Below are 23,468 nucleotides of genomic sequence, written 5' to 3'. Positions count from 1 at the left end.
CCCTCCAACCCTTTTTGGAAGCCATCATTCAAAGCACATTTATTTTTATTTTTTGATGTGGACCATTTTAAAAGTGTTTATTGAATTTGTGACAATAGTTCTTCTGTTTTATGTTTTGAATTTTTGGCCATGAGGCATGTGGGATCTCAGCTCCACGATCAGGGATTGAACCTCACACCTCCTGCATTTGGAGGCAAAGTATTAACCACTGGACCAGCATGGAAGTCCCCAAAACACATTTTAAATGTTCCTATTGGACTTCCCTGGTGGCCCATTGTTTAAGAATCTACCTACCAATGCAGGGTTCATGGGATCGATCCCCAGTCCAGGAAGACCCCACATGCTACGGGGCAACTATGTCTGTGCGTCCCAAGTATTAAACCTATGCTCTTAGAGCCCACACATCACAGCAAAGAGTAGCCCCTGCTCACCAAAGAAAGCCCATAAGCAGCAATGAAGACCCAGCACAGCCAAAAATAAATAAATAGAAAAATAATTTAAATATTCCCTTTTCCATGAAGTCTTTCTGGTCTCTCAGTGTGTTTTCTTCTACTTAAAATAATCATAGTTCTTTAAGAATTTTTTTAATTAAAAAATTATTTGCTAGCATTCTCTATTATGCCTTTTTAATATCAAGATCACTAAATTCCTTATCCTTCTTATTAAAATAGAACTCCCTCCCTCCAGCAGTGTCCCACAATGCATAGTCCACACCAATCTGCTGAAATGGACTCCTGACTTTTTCCTTTCCTCAGTGTGCCCGCTGGATTAACATTTTAAACTTGCCATGATGGGAACATTCAGCGGCAGGAAAAGAGTATGGAAGTCAGAGCAGTTCTAAGGACATTGCTGGAGGCTCTGGTTCTCCATGCCTTCACAGGGATCAGTGGACAGAGGGGTGAGAGGATGTGGCAGCTCAGAGAGGACCTCATTTTCCCTGTTTTCTAGGACCCTGCGGTCAGGGGAGGCTGTGTGGGTCATGGCCTCTTTCATGAGCTCATTAACTCTTTACAGGGGACAAACTCAACTGACTAACAGCGCGATTGTTTAAGAATCCATATACATATTCATGAGGAAAACGCCAGTTTTCTTGTACCAACGCCCATGACAGGCCTATATAAGGTCTAGGGAAGAAGGGAGGTTTCAAACTCGAGCAAATCCAACCGTGGACAAAGCAAGAGTCTTGGCCATGACTTCCATCAGCTGCAGTTCTCTCCTCAGTGGGCCGATCTCACAGGCCGGGGCCGCCCCCCTGGGCCTCTCGGCCATCCTGGCACACGCCAACCGAGTCCGAGTGGGCACAACCCCTCTCGGCCGACCCAGCCTCTGTCTGCCCCACAGCAGCAACGCTGCCTGCCCCCTGCCGGGCACCTGCGACGTTCCAGGCAACATCGGAATCTGCGGGACCTTCGGAGAAGGCTTCTTCAACAGCCACGAGAAGGAGACCATGCAGTTCTTGAATGACCGGCTGGCCAGCTACCTGGAGAAGGTGCGCCGGCTGGAGCGGGACAACGCGAAGCTGGAGAGCCAGATCCGAGAGTTGAGCAAATGTCCTGAGTCCACCGTGTGTCCGGACTATCAGAGTCACTTCCGCATCATTGAGGAGCTGCAGCAGAAGGTGAGGTTTGTGATGCTTGCCATCAGGGGTGGGCAAACAACAGTTCCTAGGCCAAAGTCAACCTCTTGCCTGACTTTGTAAATAAAGTTTTATTGGTACACAGTCATGCTCATTCATTGAGGTACTGTCTCTGGCTGTTTTTATGCTCCAATGGCAGAGTCCAGTAGTCGTGATAGAGATTCATGGTCTGCAAAGCCTGAAAAATTAACTGTCTGACTCTTTTACAGAAAAATATGACTGACCAGGGCCTGGATTGATGGTGGAATCAGCTGTAGCTGATTTTTTATTTTTTTAATTGAAGTGTAGTTGACTTACAATGCTCTGTTAATTTCTGCTGTACAGTAAAGTGATTAAGTTATAAATATGTATATATACTTTTTAATATTCTTAAAAATTTTTTTTGATGTGGATCAGTTTTTAAAAGTATTGAAATGTTACAGTATTGTTTCTGCTGTTAGTGTTTTGGTTTTTTGACTGCAAGGCATGTGGGATCTTAGCTCCCCCACCAGGGATCAAATCTGCACCCCCTGCAGAAATCTTAACCACAGGACACCAGGGTAGTCCCTATATTCTTTTAAATATTCTTTTCAACTATAGTTTATCCCAGGATATCGAGTCTAGTTCCCTGTGGTGTACAGTTTGTTTATCCAGTCTTTGTATAATAGTTTGCACCTGTTAACCCCGGACTTGGGGGGAAGAGATTCTCTTGAGTGAAGATGAATGTGAATGTGTAAAGGATAAGATGCAACATTTGATTCTCTGGAATTCTGAGTTTATGCTTAGTTTGAGTACTAACAATTCCTCAACTGTAGTTGAAAAAACAGTGCAAATTAAGTTCTGGTGCAGTTAAAGGGGCCAGGGATATATGTTCTATCATCCTTTAAGAGCCAGTGTATTCAGTAGCATTGGTCTCTCATGTATATCTGCTATCCCCTTCCGTTATAAATGGAATGCTTCTGTGTAGACCTCCCTGGTGTCTCAGACGGTAAAGCGTCTGTCTACAATGCGGGAGACCTGGGTTCGATCCCTGGGTTGGGAAGATTCCCTGGAGAAGGAAATGGCAACCCACTCTAGTACCCTTGCCTAGAAAATCCCATGGACAGAGGAACCTGGTGTCCATGGGGTCGCAAAGAGTCGGACACGACTGAGCGAGTTCACTCACTCACTCTGGAGCGCTTACTTAGTTTTGGAGACAGAAAGACAAAGAATGTCAGAATAAGGGCCATGGAGCTATGGCTCGATTCAGAGAAGAACTTTGAGGAGGTTGACCAACCAGTGGCAGAGACAATTTATTAAATAAATGGATCCTACCTTAAGTGTAAGTTGGTATAGCCACTATGGAAAACAGTATGGAGATTCCCAGAAAACTAATTCTAACAGAATAGAATTATGATAATAGAATTATCATATGACTCAGTAATTCCATTCCTGGGAATATACCCAGACAAAAATATAATTCAGGATCAGAAAGATACATGCACCTGAATGTTCATAGCGGCACTATTTATATTATCCAAAACATGGAAACAATCTAAATGGCTATCAACAGATGAATGGATAAAGAAGATGTGGTACATATACGAAATGGAATATTACTTAGGCATAAAAGGAATGAAATAATCCCATTCCCAGCAACATGGTTGCAACTAGAGACTATCACACTAAGTGAAGTAAGTCAGAGAAAGACAAATTCCATATTGTATCACTTATATGTGGAATCTAAAACATGGCAAAATGAACCTATCTACAAAACAGAAACAGGCTCAAGACATAGAGAGCAGACTAGTTGTCAAGGGTATGGCGGGAAGGGAGAGGGACAGACTAAAAGTTTGGGGCCGGTAGTGACAAACCATTACATTGAGAATGGATAAACAACAAGGTTCTAATATATAGCACAGGGAACTATATTCAATATCACGTGATAAACCATAATGGAAAAGAATATAAAAAAGAATGTATATATATGTATAACTGGGTTACTTTGCTGTATAGCAGAGACTGGCACAACATTGTAAATCAACTATATTTCAAGGAAAAAAAAGTTAAAAAAGAATGGATCCCATCTTACCTGAAACTTTCACGACCAGCCCATTGTTCTGTGGCCTAGATTCTAGCTCTTCTTGTTTATATCAGGTTAAGCCTCAGGTCTGGCAAAATAATGTCTTAGCTATGTGTTCAGTTTGCTACTATCTCCCACCTCTTGCTTCCTTTGGCTCTACACCTTTCCCGTTTGCCATGCATTCTCTTGCGTGTGCCCCTCTCGGCCACACCAGCATTGCTCACACGTTTGGGAGTTTGTGTTGTCAAGGTGATGTTGTAGATTGAACCCAGCCAATAGCTCTTCTTTTGACTGAGGCCATAGGTGACTCTGGGAATAAATGAATCCCTGAGTGTACTTTCTTTCCCCAGATCCTGTGCGTCAAATCTGAGAACAACAAGCTGGTTGTGCAGATAGACAATGCCAAACTGGCTGCAGATGACTTCAGGACCAAGTGAGTTGGGGTAGCACACTTGGCGGGGGAGCCAGATGCCTGCCTTGATGTCTCTCTGGTGATGCACCTGGTATCAGAGATGCAACTGACCAAGGTCCCAAACCAACAGTTACAGCCGACGTAAACAGAGGGCATTAAGTTCAAGGTCTTGAGAAAATGCCCCTGGCCTCCTGCAATTGTTTAGCCTTTATAGTTTATAGTGTGATTTGAAATGCTTCCTCCACTTGATTTTATGTAAGAAGAACCCGGTGAGGTGGGCAGAGCAGTGCTGGCATCTGCTTTCTGAGGACATGGGGCCCAGAGCCCTGAGGGGACTTGCCAACTGGAAGTCACATGGCTGTTGAGCAGTAGAACCAGAACTCGCCCCCTCATTTCCTATCTGAGATCATTTCGTAGGAAATTCTGCTGCCTTGGTAAAAGATGTATTTCCACAGTGCAGCTCCACCAATTTGTGAGCACTAGTGATTCATGATAGAAATTGGGAGCCCGGAGCCATGTGGAGGTCAGAGGGGTTACATTCCCTGAGAAGGTCCAGCAGGGCAGCAGGAAGGACATTACATTCTATTGTCTTTCTTCTGGGCACTGTGGATGCCTCATACCCTAAGGGTGAAGGAAGCTTCTTCCCATCCTGGCGGTTTGGTTCCTAATCTGGGACAGAATCCAGGGTCCATCTCAGTTGGAGGGCATGGAAGATGAGGGTCTGCAGTGAGCCCACTTGTCTGGCTACTCTGCTGCTTCCCCTTTGGCCATCTGCCCTTGAGGGCGGCACTGTCCGCGGGCCATGCTGGTATCCTCAGGACAGGCCACTCTGCCTGGTTGTCCTAGGTGCTTAGTGTTGAATGAGTGAGAATCACCCTGCAGTTTCTGTGAGTGCACGACCCAGGCAATGCCAACTCACAACTGGACAGCAGAGAGAAGACCAGCGAGTCACCCTGTGGGTTGTGTCCCATGGGCCCTCTTCTATTTAACCTCAATCCCTGTGTCTGCCCTGGTGAAGGTTCCAGACGGAGCACTCCCTCCGCCAGCTGGTGGAAGCTGATGTCTGCGGGATGCGCAGGGCACTGGATGACCTCACACTTGCCAAGGCCGACCTGGAGGCCCAGCTGGAGTCCCGGAAGGAGGAGCTGCTCTGCCTCAAGAAGAACCACGAGCAGGTGCAGGAGCCCTTTGGGTGGCATGTGGAGATGTCCTGGGATGAATTCAGGCTTCTTTGGAGGAAGCAATGAGGCTCTTCCTCCTGCTCGGGGTAGATGCTTGTGCCTTGTGCTTAAGCCTCAAAGGGAAGTTCTGGCTTTCACAGGGAGCCTGCCCACTGAATGGTTTTGGAAACTCCCACACTGATGCAGACAGTGTCTCGTCCTCAGAGGAGTGCAGGGAAATCACTGGAGTGAATGGGAAGTGGGATTTGAGTCTCTGAGTGGAGGGCACCCGGAGCCCCACCAACAGGATGTCCTCCTATGTCCATAGGAAGTCCACACTCTGAAGTGTCAGCTGGGAGATAAGCTCAAGATTGAGCTGGATGTGGAGCCCACTGTGAACCTGGGCAGGGTGCTGGAGGAGATGCGGGGCCAGTACGAGGCCATGGTGGAGACCAACCTCCGTGACGTGGAGCAGTGGTTCCAAACTCAGGTTAGGGCAGTGCTGCGGAGCAGGGAGGGATCCGGCTGCATCTGGCCAGGGAGATGATCACTTCTCTGTGTGTTCATGCTCCAGTCTGAAGGCATCAGCCTGCAGGCCATGTCCTGCTCAGAGGAGCTGCAGTGCTGCCAGTCGGAGATCCTGGAGCTTCGACGCACAGTGAACGCCCTGGAGGTGGAGCTTCAGGCTCAGCACACGCTGGTGAGTTCCTCTGGGAGCGTGGAAGGCTCAGGTGGGCTCCCACTTCTCATGTACCCAGGTTCTGTACATGCCTCACTTAGATCTTGACCAAAGACCCAACTTTAACCTTGACTTCTTTGCCTTTGGGCTTCCCTGATGGCTCAGTTGGTAAATAATCCACCTGCAATGCAGGAGACCCTGGTTTGGTTCCTGGGTCGGGAAGATCCACTGGAGAAGAGAATTGGCTACCCACTCCAGTATCCTTGGGCTTCCCTTGTGGCTCAGCTGGTAAAGAATCTGCCCGCAATGCGGGAGACCTGGGTTCAATCCCTGAGTTGGGAAGATCCCCTGGAGAAGGGAAAGGCTAACCACTTCAGTATTCTGGCCTGGAGAATTCCATGAACTATATAGTCCATGGGGGTCACAAAGAATTGGGCATGATTGAGTGACTTTCATTTTCACTTTCTTTGCTTTTGCAAGAACTGTCTAGTGTGTGTGGATGCTGAGGAAATGAACATTCATGCGGTGAGGGAGGTTCTGCAAATGTCTCCTAAGGTCTATGATGAAGAGCCACAGTGTGTTGTTAGTTGTTGCTGCTGAGGACTTGCTCTCTGGGACTGACAATGGCTTGGGGTATCATGGTCTGAAGGGGTTGAGGACAGGGTCCGTGACTTTTAACCTCTTCCCCTCTTTGGTGTTGCAGAAGGACTGTCTGCAGAACTCGCTGTGTGAATCTGACGCCCGCTTCGGCACCGAGCTGGCCCAGATGCAGAGCCTCATCAGCAACGTAGAGGAGCAGCTGTCTGAGATCCGGGCTGACCTGGAGCGGCAGAACCAGGAGTACCAGGTGCTGCTGGACGTCAAGGCCCGGCTGGAGGGTGAGATTGCCACATACCGGAACCTTCTGGAGAGGGAAGACTGCAAGTATGTAGCCTGATGTTGTTTATGTTTATATCATGTGTAAAAGCAGAGACCTCTTATTGGGAATGAACTAAAAAGAGGGAGTGGCATTGCAGATTCTACCTCTGAGGACAAACTTGCTCCCCAGTAAGCCTGGTGCTGCTTGGACATAGAGGAGGGTGTGTAAGAATCTGAAACTCATGCCATCCATGTTATGCTTCCAGGTGCTAATCACTCCCACCGGGGCTAACATACTGAGGGTTCAGTACATTTAGGTTTTGCTAAATTCCTTCTGGACTATCCCAGGAGCGTCACTTTCAGCATTTAAAAATATTGCATGGAGCATTGGTACCTATTCTCTCATTTTTAGTTTCTCAATAGGACTGTGACATAGGTGGACAGATGGTGTCAGAAACAGGATCAGGGGCTGTGTTTATAAATACTTTGTTGTTGTTTCATCATTCAGTTGTGTCCGACTTTCTGTGACCCTGTGGACTGTAGCCCACCACGCTCCTGGTGTTCTGGGTTCTGGGGTTCTCTAGGCTAGACTACTGGAGTGGGTAGCCATTTCCTTCTCAGGGGATCTTCCCGACCCAGGAATTGAACCCGAATCTTCTGGGTCGCCTGTGTCCGCAGGTGGATTCTTTACCACTGAGCCACCTGGGAAGCCCCTAGGGGCTGTGTTTAAATTGAGAAAGTGGCTGGCCTTGGCCTGTTCCTGCTCCTCCTGCTTTCTGCTTTTCTCTCCGCTGTGTTCCTTTCCTCGTGGGAGAGAACACTGACTTTGCATAAGGCGCTCTGAGCTCTGGCTGCAGCCTCACTGAGAACTCAGGACAGTCCCTCCCCCTTTCTAGGCTTAGAGGGACCTGTATGGCCTAAGCTCCACTTTGCTCTTCCAATTCTTTTTAAATTTATTTGGCTGTTCCAGGTCTTAGTAGCAGCACGTAGGATCTTCAATCTTTGTTGTGGCATGCAGGATCTTTAAGCTGTCGCATGTGGGATCTGTCATTGTGGAATGAGGACTCTTAGTTGAGGCATGTGGGATCCAGTTCCCTGACCAGGGATCGAACCCAGGCCCCCTGCACTGGGAGCATGGAGTCTCAGCTACTGAACCACAAGAGAAGTCCCCTGCTCTTCCAGTTCTAAAGTGCCTATTTATGTGGGACTTTCATGCATTTCTCATTCATTGCTGTCCTTCAGTCTCTCAGTCATGTCCACCTCTTTGTGACCCCATGGACTGTAGCACACCGGGCCTCTCTGCCCCTCACCGTCTCCTAAAGTTTGCCCAAGTTCATGTCCATTGCATGTGTGTTGCCATCCAGCCATCTCATCCTCTGATGCCCTCTTCTCCTTCTGTCCTCAATCTTTCTCAGCATCAGGGACTTCCCCACTGGGCAGCTGTTTGCATCAGGTGACCAAAATACTGGAGTTTCAGATTCAGCATCAGTCCTTCCAATGAGTATTCAGGGTTGATTTCCCTTAAGATTGATTGGTTTGATCTCCTTGCTGTCCAAGGGACTCTCAGGAGTCTTCCCCAGCACCACAGTTCATGCCAATGTTTAAACACTTTTTTTTCTCTCTCTCTACAGGCTCCCCTGCAACCCGTGTGCAACCCCAGTCTTCAGCACCTGTGTGGGCCCTTCAGCCTGTACCTCCTGCTCTCCCTGCCTTTCTGGGCCTTCTGGGTCCTGCTCATCACCTCGATGCTGAATTACTCCTCACCTGGAGAAGCCAGAAAATGGCAAATGCCTGTAGTTGCTTGGCTCCATTCCCCAGGCCTGCCACCCCAGGCCTTTCTGCCCCAGTCAGCCTAGGGGGAGACTGAAGGCAGGCAGAGCTTCTCTACTGATGGGCTTTCTGGTCCAGCCGCTCAGCCCTGGCTCTTGGATTTGTCCTTCCTCCTTTCAGCATGTCCTGACTGCTCTACTTTTTCTCTTCTGCTGCGTCCTGGTCTTTCAGACCTTGCTTTTAATTTGGCAATAAACTTCATTTCTGTAGCATAAGGAGCCCAGTGCCTGCGGGTCTGTTCCTTCATCCCATGCTGAGTGATGCTGAGAGTGATGCTGTGGAGCTCCCTGAGCCAGTCATTCGTGTAGAGGCAGAGATTGTGGTTTCCTCACCAGGGTGGTTCTGGGAGATGGCAAAGCCAGTGAGGACTGTGGCTAAAATATGAAAGTGCTGCAAAATGGCACAGGTGAGAGATACCTAGCTCTTGACCTGGTCAAGCCTGATTGCAGAGCCAGATTGCAGAGCTTTAAAAATATAGACTAAATAACACCCCCCATGCCCCTACCTTTTTATCTGGATGAAGCCAGCTGGTCCTTGAGCAAAGGAAAAACTCAGGTCAGAGGTTCTGCTGGCCCCTCCAGAATACTCTCCTTAGTAGGTTTTTGTGATCACATGCTCATTATGAGCAAGGCATCGTCCTGGGGCTTTATAAACACTGGGGTACAGGGTCCCACAAAAACCCTGCAAAGAGGGACTGGCTGTTACCATTTTTAGCTGGGGGGCTGAATCAAGGCTTGAAGCCCAGTTTCTTTGAACTATATCCAAAGTCCATACTTTGGAAGCTTTGAAGAGGCAAAAATTAAAGATGAGAAAATTTAGAACAGTAGTTCTAAAACTGTGGTCCTCCAACCAGTAATACCAGCATCATATGAGAACTTGGTGGAAATGTATCTTCTTGGGCCTCAGCCCCAGGCTTTCTGAATAAGCAGTCTGTTTCATTGAGCCTTCCAGATGATTCTATGCATAATCAAGTTTAAAAACCACTGTTAGGGGGTTTATTTGGGAAGTGAGATCACGGCAGAAGGGATGGGCCTTACTCTCCTGATCTCATGGATGAGGAACTCTTGATCCCATTGAGTTAGTGGTAAACATGTTAAGCAATGGTAATTGCTGAGCTGGTTACTATATCACTCTACAAAAGGCCAAACTCACCCACCCAAGCTCCCCTACAGGCTCCACTGGCAAGTCTTTCTGACTGCCAAGCTTAGAACTCCAGTCAATAGACACATGAACCAGAAGCTCCATATTTCGGCAGCCATGGCTAAGAAGAGCATGTCTCCAGAAAGCAGCATCAGAACTGGCCAAGTAGTAAGTAGTGAGTTCCCCATAACTGGAAGCATTCAAAGAGGGCTTTTATAACCATGTGGTGAAGACACTGAGGAAGACACTCAGGTATCTGATGGAGCGGGATAAGATGGTTGTAGAGGGTCTTCTAGCCCCTCAAATTGATGACTTTCTGCTTTCTAGGTCTTATTAATCAGTGAAACTACAAGCAGAGCCAATACACTGAATCCAGCAGCCGGTTCTTGTCTTCCCTCTCTACTCCTTGAACTCTCTGAATCAGAGTAGCTTGTTGAGAAATTTATAAAGTCTAGCCCATCCTCTGCAGGAGTGACCACAGTCCCAAGTCTCAGGGATGGAGAGGTTTTAAGCCAGAACCTGGCTGCTGTGCCTCCAACTTCTCTCAAGCCTGGAAACCTACCTGTTGGCCACTGTCTCTGTAGACAGGACTGATTTGCTTGGGAGCCATCAGGACTTGCATCGTAGGAAGATCTGGAAGGTCAGAGGCTGTTCACCCTTCCTCCCCTCCCCTCCACTGTGCCTCTGCTCTTTTCCCAAGTGTAGAGCTGTGTGGGCACAGGCGATGCATCCCTGAGACACATATCCAAGAGTAGGTCCCAATAAGAAAGAGAATTCTCAATCAGTATTAATTTAGCTGCCCAGCCCAAACACCTTTGCTTCTTCCTTTGTACTTAAATAGCTCCTTTCATCCAACAAGTTCAAAGCCATTTAACAAAATAAAGCCACTTACTCTCACACCATGAGAGAGGAGGGAAGCATTGTTCTCCCCATGTAAGGAGATGGAGAGGAGGTGAGTCATTCAGTGGTGGAAGGATTCTTCTGGTGACATGAAATGAGTCAGTGGGGCCTCAAGGTGACTGACCTGTGTTAAGTTCATTTACAAAGCCTTGTCATCTATAATTAAAATATTAGCTTTGATGAGACATTTTGTGTGTGTGTGTGTTTGTGTCTGTGTGTGTATGTGTGAAGTGGTTTAGAAAGAAATGCTGGGTAAAGGAGATAATTATGCTTGGGAAGGTGTGAAGAGCTTCCCTGGAAACCAAACAATCCATTATTACTGTCATCACTACCATCACCCCCACCACAATCATCTTTTTCACCATCATCACCATCGCTACCATCATCATCGTCATTACATATCTTCATCATTATCATCATCATTGATGCTTACACTCACTGAGCTCTTACTAATTAGCCAGGCACTAATTTAAGTTAGGGATAAGTTTACATACATATACTCATTTAACCCTATAGCAATCCTATGAAGCCAATATCATTGCTATCCCCATTTTGCAGATGAGGAACCAAAGCTCAGAAAGGCTAAATAACATGCCCAAGGACACACAGCTATTCAATGGGGAAGCCAGGGTTCAGACCCAGGTACTCTGCCTCCAGCAACTGTTCTTTCAACCATTGTGCTGAACAGAGGCCAAGTCTCAGTTTGTCTCAGCAGGACAACAGAACCTTAATCCCACCAATGTTTTGATTTTTCTTCCTTGAAGGGAATAAGACAGTGTTAATGCTTGAGAATTCTTTCATATCTGAGAATTTGTGCCATAAAATGAAAATTGCATGAGGAGCCTGGTGATTTTGATGGTGGGAAATCATCAAAGAAGGCCAGTCACTCTCCGCCGTTACTAGGACCACTTTGTCCATTGAGGTAGAGAGAAGAGAAGTAGAACCCTGTATGTATGTTCATCATTTTGCCATTTACAGAGTGCTTTCATATCTGTTATCCAACTTGAGCACCCATCCCCAAACCCTGAGAGAGGCAGAACAGGTTCCACGATCTGCATTTTGCAGTGGAAGAAGTTCAAAGTTAGGGACTCACTCAAGTCCAAGTCTTCTCATTCCTGGCGCATTACCCTGAACCAAACCGCCAAGCATTTTACTGGAGGTACCTCTGGATAAGACTTTAGATTCAGACACTCTCCAAGGCTGGGGGGATGGTTAGATGGTTGGATGGCATCACTGGCTCAATGGACTTGAGTTTGAGCAAGCTCCAGGAGATGATGATGGACAGGGAAGCCTGGTGTGCTGCAGTCCAAGGGGGTCACAAAGAGTCGGATACGACTGAGTGACTGAACAACAGCCATAAGTCTGGGGGGAGATGGCTGAGATGGATCTTGCAGGGCCTGGGAATCCTCTGAAGGATAATCTTCCCGGTGCATCCTCTCACCCGCAACGTCCTCCCTGAACACCACATTGCAGGCTGAGTCTCCTGGCCTCTTTCAGCTGAGGCTCCCCTTTAGGCTAGTTTTTGTATCTCCACTTCTCTTGCCTTCCTTCCCCTTTCCTCCCCCAGCTTGTCAGACATCCTAAACATGTGGTTTCATTCACATTAGCTTCAAGGCCCTCTACCAAGAGGCCTCCACCACCAGTATCACTCTCTGATTCTGAGGGTGGCCACCGTGTCCACATACCAGCAGGGTCACCCATCACCTTCATTTCTCCCCGCTAATATCGTTCCCTTTTCTAGAAAGAGGAAGTTCTTACACTTGCTTGACTCAGCATTGCCTCTTTTCTATCTTCTGTCCCACGCCCCATCCCTTGAAGCCTCTTTCACCTGCTTTGAAACTCGTCTCAATGACCACAGATCCTACAGGGATGCTGCAGAACCACCAAGCAATGAGAACCGATACTACAATAAAATAACTCATTACCAGGCCTGGTTGAAGAAAAGATTCTTAAAGGGATTAGGGTTCTAGTGAGATTAGTTGTTTGCCAACCTCTGAGTCACCTAGAGAGTAGAGTCACCAATAAATCTCCTTTAGGGGACAAGGAGATAATCTGAAATGGTCACATCCTTCACCTCCTGGCTAAGAATCATTAACTGGGTTGAAATGGCCTGACTGGAGTTTGGGGCAGGAACAAGTGTGGGAAAAGAGGGAGGGGGAAGGAAGGAATTGGTTTTTTTTGGAGGGGAGGTGAAGGGCTCAATTATATTACCGTACATTAGAGTTAGTTATAGACTTGACTGCCTGCTCAGCGGGACTGAGAGCACATCACCTGCCTGTCCCCCGCAAGTATCCTCCTCCCCACTCACCCCGGCCCTCAACCTCCATCCCATAGTCCTGGGACTATGCCAGGCACTTGGTAGAAGTTCAAAAACGTGATTACTGCCCTTAATGTCATATATACAGTTTTCTAAATCCATTAAATACAAATAAATTTCAAATGTCCGTATACTTTTAAAATATCTCCTCTCCTCATCTTCTTGTCATATCTCATATATTTGGGGGACCCATGTTAGTCTGAGTTGTTCATAAAAAGATAATCTGCTACAGGAACTGTGATTATTCTGTTTCAATTTCATCCCATGCCCAGCATGGAGAAGCTGCTCTTTAAATGTGCTTTGAAAAAACTTAACTAAGTAAAATTGTGGGTTTGATAGTCCTGGACTGCTCAGTTTCTCTCTGAGTGAATAATCTCTGCAAGTACTTCAATTAGGAGATCAAGAGAGTACATGAAGTCTACTCCTAATCTGTGTGAGGCCATGGAGACCTTATAATCTTGGAGTCCCGTGAAATTATTAGTTGCTCAGTCATATCCAACTCTTGGCAACCCCATGGGCTGTAGCCCACCAGGCTCCTCTGTCCACGGAATTCTCCAGGAAAAAATACTGAAGTGGGTAGCAATTCCCTTCTCCAGGGGATCTTCCTAGTCCAGGGATCAAACCAGGTCTCCTGCACTGCAGGCAGATTCTTTACTGTCTGAACCACCAGGGAAGCCCCCGGAGTCCCATCTTTCCCACTAATTCAAGAAGTAAATTCACATAAGCCTATTGATATTTTGAAAGCATTGCAAGAAAGAAGCTAGATTTAAAAGGGGTAGTAGCATTATTGTTTACTTACCAGCTCTTCTGTCCGCTGTCTCTCTCCTGAATTCTTGTGCCATTTCACCTTCTGCAGGGAAAAAAGGAATCTCCAGAAGCCAGCAGGTAACAGGTGTAACCTGTTCTTTTCTGCATCTTCTTTGTGGTTGCTGATTGACTGTGCCCTGAAGATGTACAGATGTGACTACCCCAGTTCCTTTCTTCCTTTCTCTTCTATATACTCCTACCATTCAGGAACAGGTAGCAGGGCCCCTTTTGACATTTTGCAGTCTGGATGTAGACAACAGTGCATTTCTCAGCCATGAACAAATCTCAGACTAGATCATGGAGTTGATGCTCTGGTCTGGACATCTTGGAACAATGTCACTTCTGTCTGAGGCCTCAGAAATTATGGTCCATGTCTGTAGATCTCTTCTGAGTCTCCATTTACATCTCTCAGGACACTCATCAGGGTGGACCACTCTTCTGTACCTTCATTTAGGTTCTCTTGGTTACTTCTCATCTTTCCATCCTCCAGGTTCCCTCACTTGAAGATGGGCTAGCTTCGTCTGAGCAACATGACCCATTGTGGTTCAGAGGATTCCTTCCAGGTTCCCTCCTTGCTTCTTCTTTGTATTCTTATCTTTCTTATTAAACACATCTCTCCCTGCTTCCCTCTTTTCCCATTTCTTGGCTCTTTCTGCATTGTATGCAAGGTATGTCCGCTTTTTTGTCCCAATCCTTGAACCTTCTCATACTTAGAACCTAAACATTCTCCTTTGCTTAAAGCCTCCATGATGCTATGCTGGCCAATCAGTAGAGAAGACCAAAGAGCTTGAGGGATGCTGCTGGCATTGAGTCTGAGCTCCCTGGGTGGGGAAGAAGGCAGGATTGTGGTGCCTTGCTGGAAAGCCAGTGCTTTGGAGCAGGCTGACAAGAGTTGGGAAGTACGCTTGTGCTGTTCCCTAGGAGCAAATGCCCATCAGTCTGATTCACAGGGCTTTCCATTTGTCCCAAGCCTGGATGAGTGAGACAGGAGCTCCTGGTCTTGAGTCCTTCCTCCGGGAAGTCCCAGTGATGCTTGCCTTAGGACCCACCTGTTTCTCCCCTTTTAATTGCCTTGGAGGAGAACAAAGAGATTCTGATTTTATTACAAGTCTGGAGCTTTTGGTCAATGGCGTTATAGTAAGTGGTGATAATGACCTTGGAGAGGGTAGATGAAGGATCTTTCATCTGAGACAAAGCGGAGTGCTGCGTGAATACTATCATGAAAGCTTGCTGGGGGGAAGGACTCCAATAAGCTGTCAATAAAACTGCCTCTGGAGGGCAGCCAAAGCCACAGCAGAGGCTGGGGTGCTGCTCCCCAAGGGGCAGGTGGTACCTGGTGGTGCAACATTTATATGTTCAGAACTTTGGTCACCCCTTCCTCAGACCTTCTAGTGCCTTCAGTGACTCCAAGATTGCCTTGCAAAATCCCCTTTAGCCGTGTCTCCTCATTTTCTCTCCTGGGTACCCAGGTCCTTGGATTCAATGACATGACCATGGAGCCCCCTCCCTTGGCACCTTTCAACCTTTGGTTCTTAAACCAGGTAGCAGATAACCCAGTAAGGCTGATCGTGGGAGCCTGGGACAGGGTATGATGCATCTTCCTGGTGTGTCAATTATACTTGGAGAATTGGGCAAAACGTTAGAAATTCTAACTGGAAATTTTAAAACATTTTCTGTTAAGGCCAACATGCAATTTTCATGCTTGAGGGGGTTCCTTTGGACTGTCTCCTAGACTTACTACTCACTCTATTCTAACACCACGGCTAGATACCTCACTGGAAAAGTTTTGCAAGCCTAGCTGTATTCCTTTCTCACACCTGCCTCCAGAGACTGCCTTAATTTTAATGAATTTATATGAATTTCTCAGCTTGCATTTTCTCAGCCTTCTTTCTAAATTATCTCTTCTTCCAGAATCTTCCTTGTTCTCATTCTCAAACTAATTATCAAAGCCTCTATCTTTAGAATTCCTCTACAGTCCTTTTTTCTTTTGCCACACCTCAAAGCATATAGGATTTTAGTTCCCTGACCACAGATCGAACCCATGGCCCCTGTGATGGAAGTGTGACATCTTAACCACTGGACCACCAGGGGAGTCCCTTCTCTATGGACCTTTTTAAATTTTATTTTTTTAATTAATTAAAATTTATTACTTTTTTAAAATTTATTTTTTTATTGGAGGAAAATTGCTTTATGATGTTACATTAGTTTCTGCTGTACAGCAAAGTGAAACAGTTATGCTTATACATATATCTGGATTTTCCCAGTGGCTCAGCCATAAAGAATCTACCTGCAATGTGGGAGACCTGGGTTTGATCCCTGGGTTTGGAAGATCCCCTGGAGGAGGGCAAGGCTACCCATTCCAGTATTCTTGCGAGGTGAATCCATGGACAGAGGAGCCTGGTAGGCTACAGTCCTTAGAGTTGCAAAGAGGTGAACACTACTGAAGTGATTGAGCATGCCTGCACACATACATATATCCACTCTTTTTTAGATTCTTTTCCTTTTACAGTCCTTTTGAATGATAGGCAGGTGGCATTACACAAATAGCTGTCCATCCTTCTTGGCTGTGGCCCGAGTCAATTCTGATCCACCTCGCGTCTTCCAAGGCTTGGATTCTACATCATTGAAGGATTCTGTCTCAAAGCAGATGGAAAAGGAACACACTTCTGACTTAATGCAACTTGTTCCTTGATTCAACCCTAGTCCCTCCCTGGAAATGCCAGGTGGGCCAGGAGGTCAATTTGATCATGGTTTTACCGGATCACGTAACACAAAAGAATGTCATTGGATGGACTAACTCCCAATTAACAAGGGCAGATCCTCGGGCTAGACCGTATGGCTTCTTTGAAGGTCTACCGCAGGACAATGATTTCATGGGTGCACAGCCTGAAGAGCAATCCTGACTTAACAAGAAGCCAAGTAAAAAAATTTATGGGACAAGGGACTCTTCTGAGGAAGGCCAATAACAGATAGAAGGGAAGGGCATTTGAAAAGCAGTGAAAAAATAAAAAGAAAAAAGACATTACGTACTGTGTCCACACCCTCTGGGGATGGGGTATAAATGCTCCACAGAGGCAGAAGACTCACAAACTCCTTGGAGAACTTGGACTCTGTGTTCAGCTGGGCACCTCACTCCCTCCAGCACCATGTCTTACAGTTTCTGCTTGCCTAACCTGAGCTTCCGCTCCAGCTGCTCCTCCAGGCCCTGCGTGCCCCCCAGCTGCTGTGGCACCACCCTGCCCGGGGCCTGCAACATTCCTGCCAACGTGGGCAGCTGCAACTGGTTCTGCGAGGGCTCCTTCAATGGCAATGAGAAGGAGACCATGCAGTTCCTAAATGACCGGCTGGCCAGCTACCTGGAGAAGGTGCGGCAGCTGGAGCGGGAGAATGCGGAGCTGGAGAGCCGCATCCTGGAGAGGAGCCAGCAGCAGGAGCCCCTCTTGTGCCCCAGCTACCAGTCCTACTTCCGGACCATCGAGGAGCTCCAGCAGAAGGTGAGGGGCCTTGCTGTCATCTCTAAGCAGGGGGAGTGTCCCAGGATTCTCAATCTGGGGGAGAGAACCGTGTTTCTTGCATCTAGGCCATCTGGATTTTTGCTTTCTCTTTTTACCTTCAAAATGGCTTTTTAAGCATTTGTAAAGAAGTTGATGATTTCATAGTTATTTTCAGTCCTCACCCAGAAACCTTTCATTCCCCAGATCCTGTGCGCCAAGTCAGAGAATGCCAGACTGGTGGTGCAGATCGATAATGCCAAACTGGCCGCAGATGACTTCAGGACCAAGTGAGTGGTTCAGATTTCGCATGGGTGTCCACTCCTTTTGTTCAGTCTCTAGTGAAAGAAGAGGGGTTTCCATGGCTGACTGAATAGCAGTCAATCCATTAATCATGAAGGATTCTGCAGAGGACCGGGGGGACCAAACAAAGGAGTCACAAAAGTAGATGAGGACTCAAGTCAATTTTGGGATCAATATTGGGTCTTGACTGAGCCTCCAGCACCCTACCTTTGTCTCCTGGGTCTACTGACTGCCGAAAGGGGAAGGCAAGGGGATTGGGGTTATCCAAGATCATTCCTGTGAGTCTTCAGGGTCTGCCAGTTACCGCTCTGGCCTTCTCCTTGTGTAGATATGAGACAGAGCTGGGCTTGCGGCAGCTGGTGGAGTCAGACATCAACGGCCTGCGTAGGATCCTGGATGAGCTGACCCTGTGCAAGTCTGACCTGGAGGCCCAGGTGGAGTCTCTGAAGGAGGAGCTGATCTGCCTCAAGAGCAACCATGAGGAGGTGAGACCAGAGATGAGAAATGAAGAAATCTGACTCAGCCTCAGGCCTAGGGCGGCTTTAGTGACTTGGGGTGGTGGAATCAGGGATAAGAATCTTTCAGATTTCTTTGAAAGCACCAAAACTTCATAATGAAAGAAAACATTGGGAGATGAAACCTATCCATGTTCCCAGATAAGCTGTATCTTTCACTCAAAATTGGGGCATCACTTTAGTTTCCCAGGGCACCTCCCTGGGCTTGTGATTGGCTGCTGATTTGTAGAAGTCCCAGCACTGCTCTGATCATGCTGTTCGAAGCCATCTCTCTTCCCCAAAGCCAAAATATCAGTCCTGAAGAATCAAAGTCTCTATTCTTTCAAAATCTTGATGAAAAATGACCAGGGTTCCTTCTCTCTCCTGGGAGGGGTCATGACAATATCTTACTTGATGGCAAGAATGGTTTGATATACAATCTGAAATTACACAGCCAATTCTTTTTATTTATGGGGTTATCTGCAGCCAGTCTACAACATGGGAAATTTGGGCATTTATACATCCTTGAATAGGATATCCCAAGCAAACCCCTGGAATTTTTTTTGAATCCAAGGATCATGACACAGTCATGGTGGGAAGGAGCTGAACACAAGGAACACAGACCACTTTACCTTCTGCTGTCATAGCTGTTTCACTAGAAGTTCCTTTTCCAAGGAAATAGATGGATAGGATGTCAACAAGCAGTGCCATTTCTTAGGTTCCACTCTTCATTGAGGATAGTTACTCTTGCATTTGCTGCATCCGTAGGAAGTCAACACCCTGAGGAGCCAGCTGGGAGACCGCCTCAACGTGGAGGTGGATGCCGCCCCCACTGTGGACCTCAATCGTGTGCTCAACGAGACCAGGGCTCAGTACGAGGCTTTGGTGGAGACCAACCGCAGGGATGTGGAGGAATGGTACATCAGGCAGGTGAGCATATCGGCACGTGGTCTCTCAGGACCCTTGGCCACTTGGAGCCCTTCAGGTGGGGTCTGATCCTGCCTTTGCCCTTTGGTGTTTCAGACTGAGGAGCTGAATAAGCAGGTGGTGTCCAGCTCAGAGCAGCTGCAGTCCTGCCAGACAGAGATCATCGAGCTGAGACGCACAGTCAATGCCCTGGAGGTGGAACTGCAGGCCCAGCACAACCTGGTGGGTATTGATGAGACTCCTGGTGAGGAGGTGAGGTTGGGGAGTCAGGGGCACTGGGATGCCCTCCAGACCACCCTTTCCTGAACTCATGGAGCTTGTGACTTGTTTGGAAGCAATGGAGAAGCCCCTGAAGGAGCAGCTCTGTGACCTTCCTCCCCTTGCCTCTGACAGAGAGACTCCCTGGAGAATACCCTGACGGAGACAGAGGCCCGCTACAGCTGCCAGTTGGCCCAGGTGCAGGGTCTGATCAGCAACGTGGAGCTGCAGCTGGCGGAGATCAGGAGTGACCTGGAGCGGCAGAACCAGGAGTACCAGGTGCTGCTGGACGTGCGGGCCCGGCTGGAGTGTGAGATCAACACGTACCGGGGGCTGCTGGACAGCGAGGACTGCAAGTGAGTACTGAGCAGGTGTTTGGTGAAGCCTTGCACACATAGACGTACTTCTTAGTTGGACTCCAGGCAAAGACTGCACAGCTTGGAGAGGAAATTATGCCTTCACACCAGACATGCTGAAACAGAGCTCATAAAGCAATGTGGTTAACATTAAAAAAATAAAATGGCACAAATAGCTTGAGGGACAAACTGAAATTGTACAGCCAACTCTGCAGTCTACTGTGATGAAATTGATATGTGATCAATGACATTTCCTACATTTTGTAACACCATACTGTGTAGAAGTACATTTCCACATGCTAACTCATCTGCCGCTAAAGTTACCACGAGGTCGACAGGATCAGTAGTCTCATCATTCTATGGGTGAAGGGATTGGGGCTTGAAGAAGTTTGGTAACTTATCCGAGGCCACCAGCTAGGAATGGACAGTGTTGGGAGCTGAGACCAGAATTTCTGAGTCTCTGTCCAGCACTTTTGATAGCCTGTGACAGGGAGACCATTAGTATTGATAGTGAACTTTGTATCAGGTGAGCCTGTGACCTTCTCTGTTATAGGTCAGGTCAAGTCCCAATGGGCAGTCCACTCTTGGGGTCTCTCTGGGTACATCACAAGCCTCCCTCAATTTATATCTTTCCCTTTCTCCAGGCTGCCCTGCAATCCCTGTGCCACGACCAATGCATGCGGCAAGACCATCACGCCCTGCATCTCTAGTCCCTGCGCCCCCTGTGCTCCTGCTGCCCCCTGCACGCCCTGTGTCCCCCGCTCCCGCTGTGGGCCTTGCAACTCCTACGCGCGCTAGAGTCCAGTGGTTGCCCGAGGAGCAAGGAGACAGGGCCCAGGGTTCTGGAGCTGTGACCTGGTCCTGGTTCTTTCCAACAAATGGGTTAGAAAACACAATGTGCATGGCTGGAGCTGCCCCAGGGGGGGAATCCAGAAGCTCACCCGACCTCCTCAAGATGATCCCTGCCCACACTTTCCTTCACTGGGGACTGTTTCTTCTTGGCTTGCCCAGAGTGCCTGCCCACGTGTCAGCAACCCTCCCTTGTAACCTTCTAATAAACTCAATTTCCTTGGCAAAGTACATGCCTTTCTCATTGGTATTCATTTGTCTCATCACGCCTGTTGCTTGAGCATTCTATAAAAGGCCACTTGAAAGCAGAACCTTACATATAATGGCTTGAGTCTTGGATAGGAAAGCTGCTCCAGGTCTGGTGGGCAGACGGCTGGTCCCGTGGGTGAGTGGGGGTGGGCAGGAAAGAGGGCAGGACAAATGCAGTGTGGCTCCATCTCCCCTCAGCCATTCTTGGACTTACTCCCTCACCCCTCTTGATCAGGATATATCCTAGAGTACATTGTATCTGAAACTAAAAAGAAGAGGCATGAGCTGGGGGCTGGAAAGAGGCTATGCAAAGGTCATCTTTTCTCAGCTGGAAGTTTTATTTATTCAGTTCAGTTCAGTCTCTCAGTCATGTCTGACTCTTTGCGACCCCATGAATCGCAGCACGCCAGGCCTCCGTGTCCATCACCAACTCCCAGAGTTTACTCAAACTCATTCATGTCCATTGAGTCGCTGATGCCATCCAGCCATCTCATCCTCTGTCGTCCCCTTCTCCTCCTGCCCCCAATCCCTCCCAGCATCAGGGTCTTTTCCAATGAGTCAACTTTTTGCATGAGTTGGCCAAAGTATTGGAGTTTCAGCTTTAGCATCAGTCCTTCCAATGAACACCCAGGACTGATCTCCTTTAGAATGGACTGGTTGGATCTCCTTGCAGTCCAAGGGACTCTCAAGAGTCTTCTCCAACACCACAGTTCAAAAGCATCAATTCTTCAGCGCTCAGCTTTCTTCACAGTCCAACTCTCATGACCACGGGAAAAACCATAGCCTTGACTAGACGGACCTTTGTTGGCAAAGTAATGTCTTTGTTTTTTAATATGCTATCTAAGGTCAATTTTCATTCTAATACCAAAGAAAGGCAATGCCAAAGAATGCTCAAACTACCACACAATTGCACTCATCTCACATGCTAGTGAAGTCATGTTCAAAATTCTCCAAGCCAGGCTTCAGCAATACGTGAACCGTGAACTTCCAGATGTTCAAGCTGGTTTTAGAAAAGGCAGAGGAGCCAGAGATCAAATTTCCAACATCTGCTGGATCATGGAAAAAGCAAGAGAGTTCCAGAAAAACATCTATTTCTGCTTCATTGACTTTGCCAAAGTCTTTGACTGTGTGGATCACAATAAACTGTAGAAAATTCTGAAAGAGATGGGAATACCAGACCACTTGACCTGCCTCTTGAGAAACCTATATGCAGGTCAGGAAACTACAGTTAGATCCGGACATGGAACAACAGACTGTTTCCAAATAGGAAAAGGAGTACATCAAGGCTGTATATTGTCACCCTGCTTATTTAACTTATATGCAGAGTACATCATGAGAAACACTGGGCTGGAAGAAGCACAAGCTGGAATCAAGGTTGCTGGGAGAAATATCAATAACCTCAGATATGCAGATGACACCACCCTTATGGCAGAAAGTGAAGAGGAACTCAAGAGCCTCTTGATGAAAGTGAAAGAGGAGAGTGAATAAGTTGGCTTAAAGCTCAACATTCAGAAAACTAAGATCATGGTATCCGGTCCCATCACTTCATGGCAAATAGATGGGGAAACAATGGACACAGTGGCTGACTTTATTTTTCTTGGCTCCAAAATCACTGCAGATGGTGATCGCAGCCAACAAATTAAAAGATGCTTACTCCTTGGAAGGAAAGTTATGACCAACCTAGATAGCATATTAAAAAGCAGAGACATTACTTTGCCAACAAAGGTCCATCTAGTCAAGGCTATGGTTTTTCCCGTGGTCATGTATGGATGTGAGAGTTGGACTGTGAAGAAAGCTGAGTGCCAAAGAATTGATGCTTTTGAACTGTGGTGTTGGAGAAGACTCTTGAGAGTCCCTTGGACTGCAAGGAGATACAGCCAATCCATCCTAAAGGAGATCAGTACTGGGTATTCATTGGAAGGACTGATGCTAAAGCTGAAACTCCAATACTTTGGCCACCTCATGTGAAGAATTGATTCATTGGAAAAGACGCTGATGCTGGGAGGGACTGGGGGCAGGAGGAGAAGGGGACGACAGAGGATGAGATGGCTGGATGGCATCACTGACTCGATGGACATGAGTTTGAGTGAACTCTGGGAGTTGGTGATGGACAGGGAGGCCTGGTGTGCTGTGATTCAAGGGGTTGCAAAGAGTTGGACACGACTGAGCGACTGAACTGAACTGATGTTGGTCATAACTTCCCTTCCAAGGAGTGAACTTCTTTTAATTTCATGGCTGCAATCACCATCTGCCATGATTTTGGAGCCCCCAAAAATAAAGTCTGACACTGTTTCCACTGTTTCCCCATTTATTTCCCATGAAGTGATGGGACCAGATGCCATGATCTTTGTTTTCTGAATGTTGAGCTTCAAGCCAACCTTTTCACTCTCCTCTTTCACTTTCATCAAGAGGCTTTTTAGTTCCTCTTCACTTTCTGCCATAAGGGTGGTGGCATCTGCATATCTGAGGTTATTGATATTTCTCCCAGCAACTTGATTCCAGCTTGTGCTTCTTCCAGCCCAGTGTTTCTCATGATGTACTCTGCGTATAAGTTAAATAAGCAGGGTGACAATATACAGCCTTGACGTACTCCTTTTCCTATTTGGAACCAGTCTGTTGTTCCATGTCCAGATCTAACTGTAGTTTCCTGACCTGCATACAGGTTTCTCAAGAGGCAGGTCAGGTGGTCTGGTGTTCCCATCTCTTTCAGAATTTTCCACAGTTTATTGTGATCCACACAGTCAAAGGCTTTGGCATAGTC

At 47.2% G+C, this 23,468-nt stretch overlaps 2 protein-coding genes across 2 annotated transcripts; both read left to right on the top strand.

Moving 5' to 3' along the window:
* Positions 1-1,189: 1,189 nt before the first annotated feature.
* LOC129538461 (keratin, type I cuticular Ha7-like) lies at positions 1,190-8,538 on the top strand. Its single transcript, XM_088829436.1, has 7 exons — positions 1,190-1,618; positions 4,028-4,110; positions 5,108-5,264; positions 5,578-5,739; positions 5,824-5,949; positions 6,632-6,852; positions 8,418-8,538. Exons 1-7 carry the CDS (start codon positions 1,190-1,192, stop codon positions 8,536-8,538), a joined length of 1,299 nt encoding a protein of 432 aa, XP_088685562.1.
* Positions 8,539-16,888: 8,350 nt separating this feature from the next.
* On the top strand, positions 16,889-20,622 carry LOC129544390 (keratin, type I microfibrillar 48 kDa, component 8C-1). The gene is made up of 7 exons (XM_055407828.2): positions 16,889-17,274; positions 17,479-17,561; positions 17,903-18,059; positions 18,837-18,998; positions 19,092-19,217; positions 19,389-19,609; positions 20,254-20,622. Exons 1-7 carry the CDS (start codon positions 16,927-16,929, stop codon positions 20,405-20,407), a joined length of 1,251 nt encoding a protein of 416 aa, XP_055263803.1. The 5' UTR covers positions 16,889-16,926; the 3' UTR covers positions 20,408-20,622.
* The last annotated feature ends 2,846 nt before the right edge of the window (positions 20,623-23,468 follow it).

Source organism: Moschus berezovskii, chromosome 20, assembly GCF_049115385.1.
Source record: "Moschus berezovskii isolate FMDL1 chromosome 20, NW_MosBer_1.0, whole genome shotgun sequence".
NCBI lineage: Eukaryota > Metazoa > Chordata > Mammalia > Artiodactyla > Moschidae > Moschus > Moschus berezovskii.
Note: the sequence above shows the minus strand (reverse complement) of the source record. Positions and strands in the feature narration are given on the sequence as shown.

Bases quoted from the DNA above. Each gene is read 5' to 3' on its own strand.
- LOC129544390 (XM_055407828.2), top strand. From the start codon at position 16,927: ATGTCTTACAGTTTCTGCTTGCCTAACCTGAGCTTCCGCTCCAGCTGC. The intron at 19,218-19,388 runs GTGGGTATTGAT...TGCCTCTGACAG, and splicing joins TGCAGGCCCAGCACAACCTG to AGAGACTCCCTGGAGAATAC. The intron at 19,610-20,253 runs GTGAGTACTGAG...CCCTTTCTCCAG, and splicing joins CTGGACAGCGAGGACTGCAA to GCTGCCCTGCAATCCCTGTG.
- LOC129538461 (XM_088829436.1), top strand. From the start codon at position 1,190: ATGACTTCCATCAGCTGCAGTTCTCTCCTCAGTGGGCCGATCTCACAG. The intron at 5,265-5,577 runs GTGCAGGAGCCC...CTATGTCCATAG, and splicing joins TCAAGAAGAACCACGAGCAG to GAAGTCCACACTCTGAAGTG. The intron at 5,950-6,631 runs GTGAGTTCCTCT...TTGGTGTTGCAG, and splicing joins TTCAGGCTCAGCACACGCTG to AAGGACTGTCTGCAGAACTC.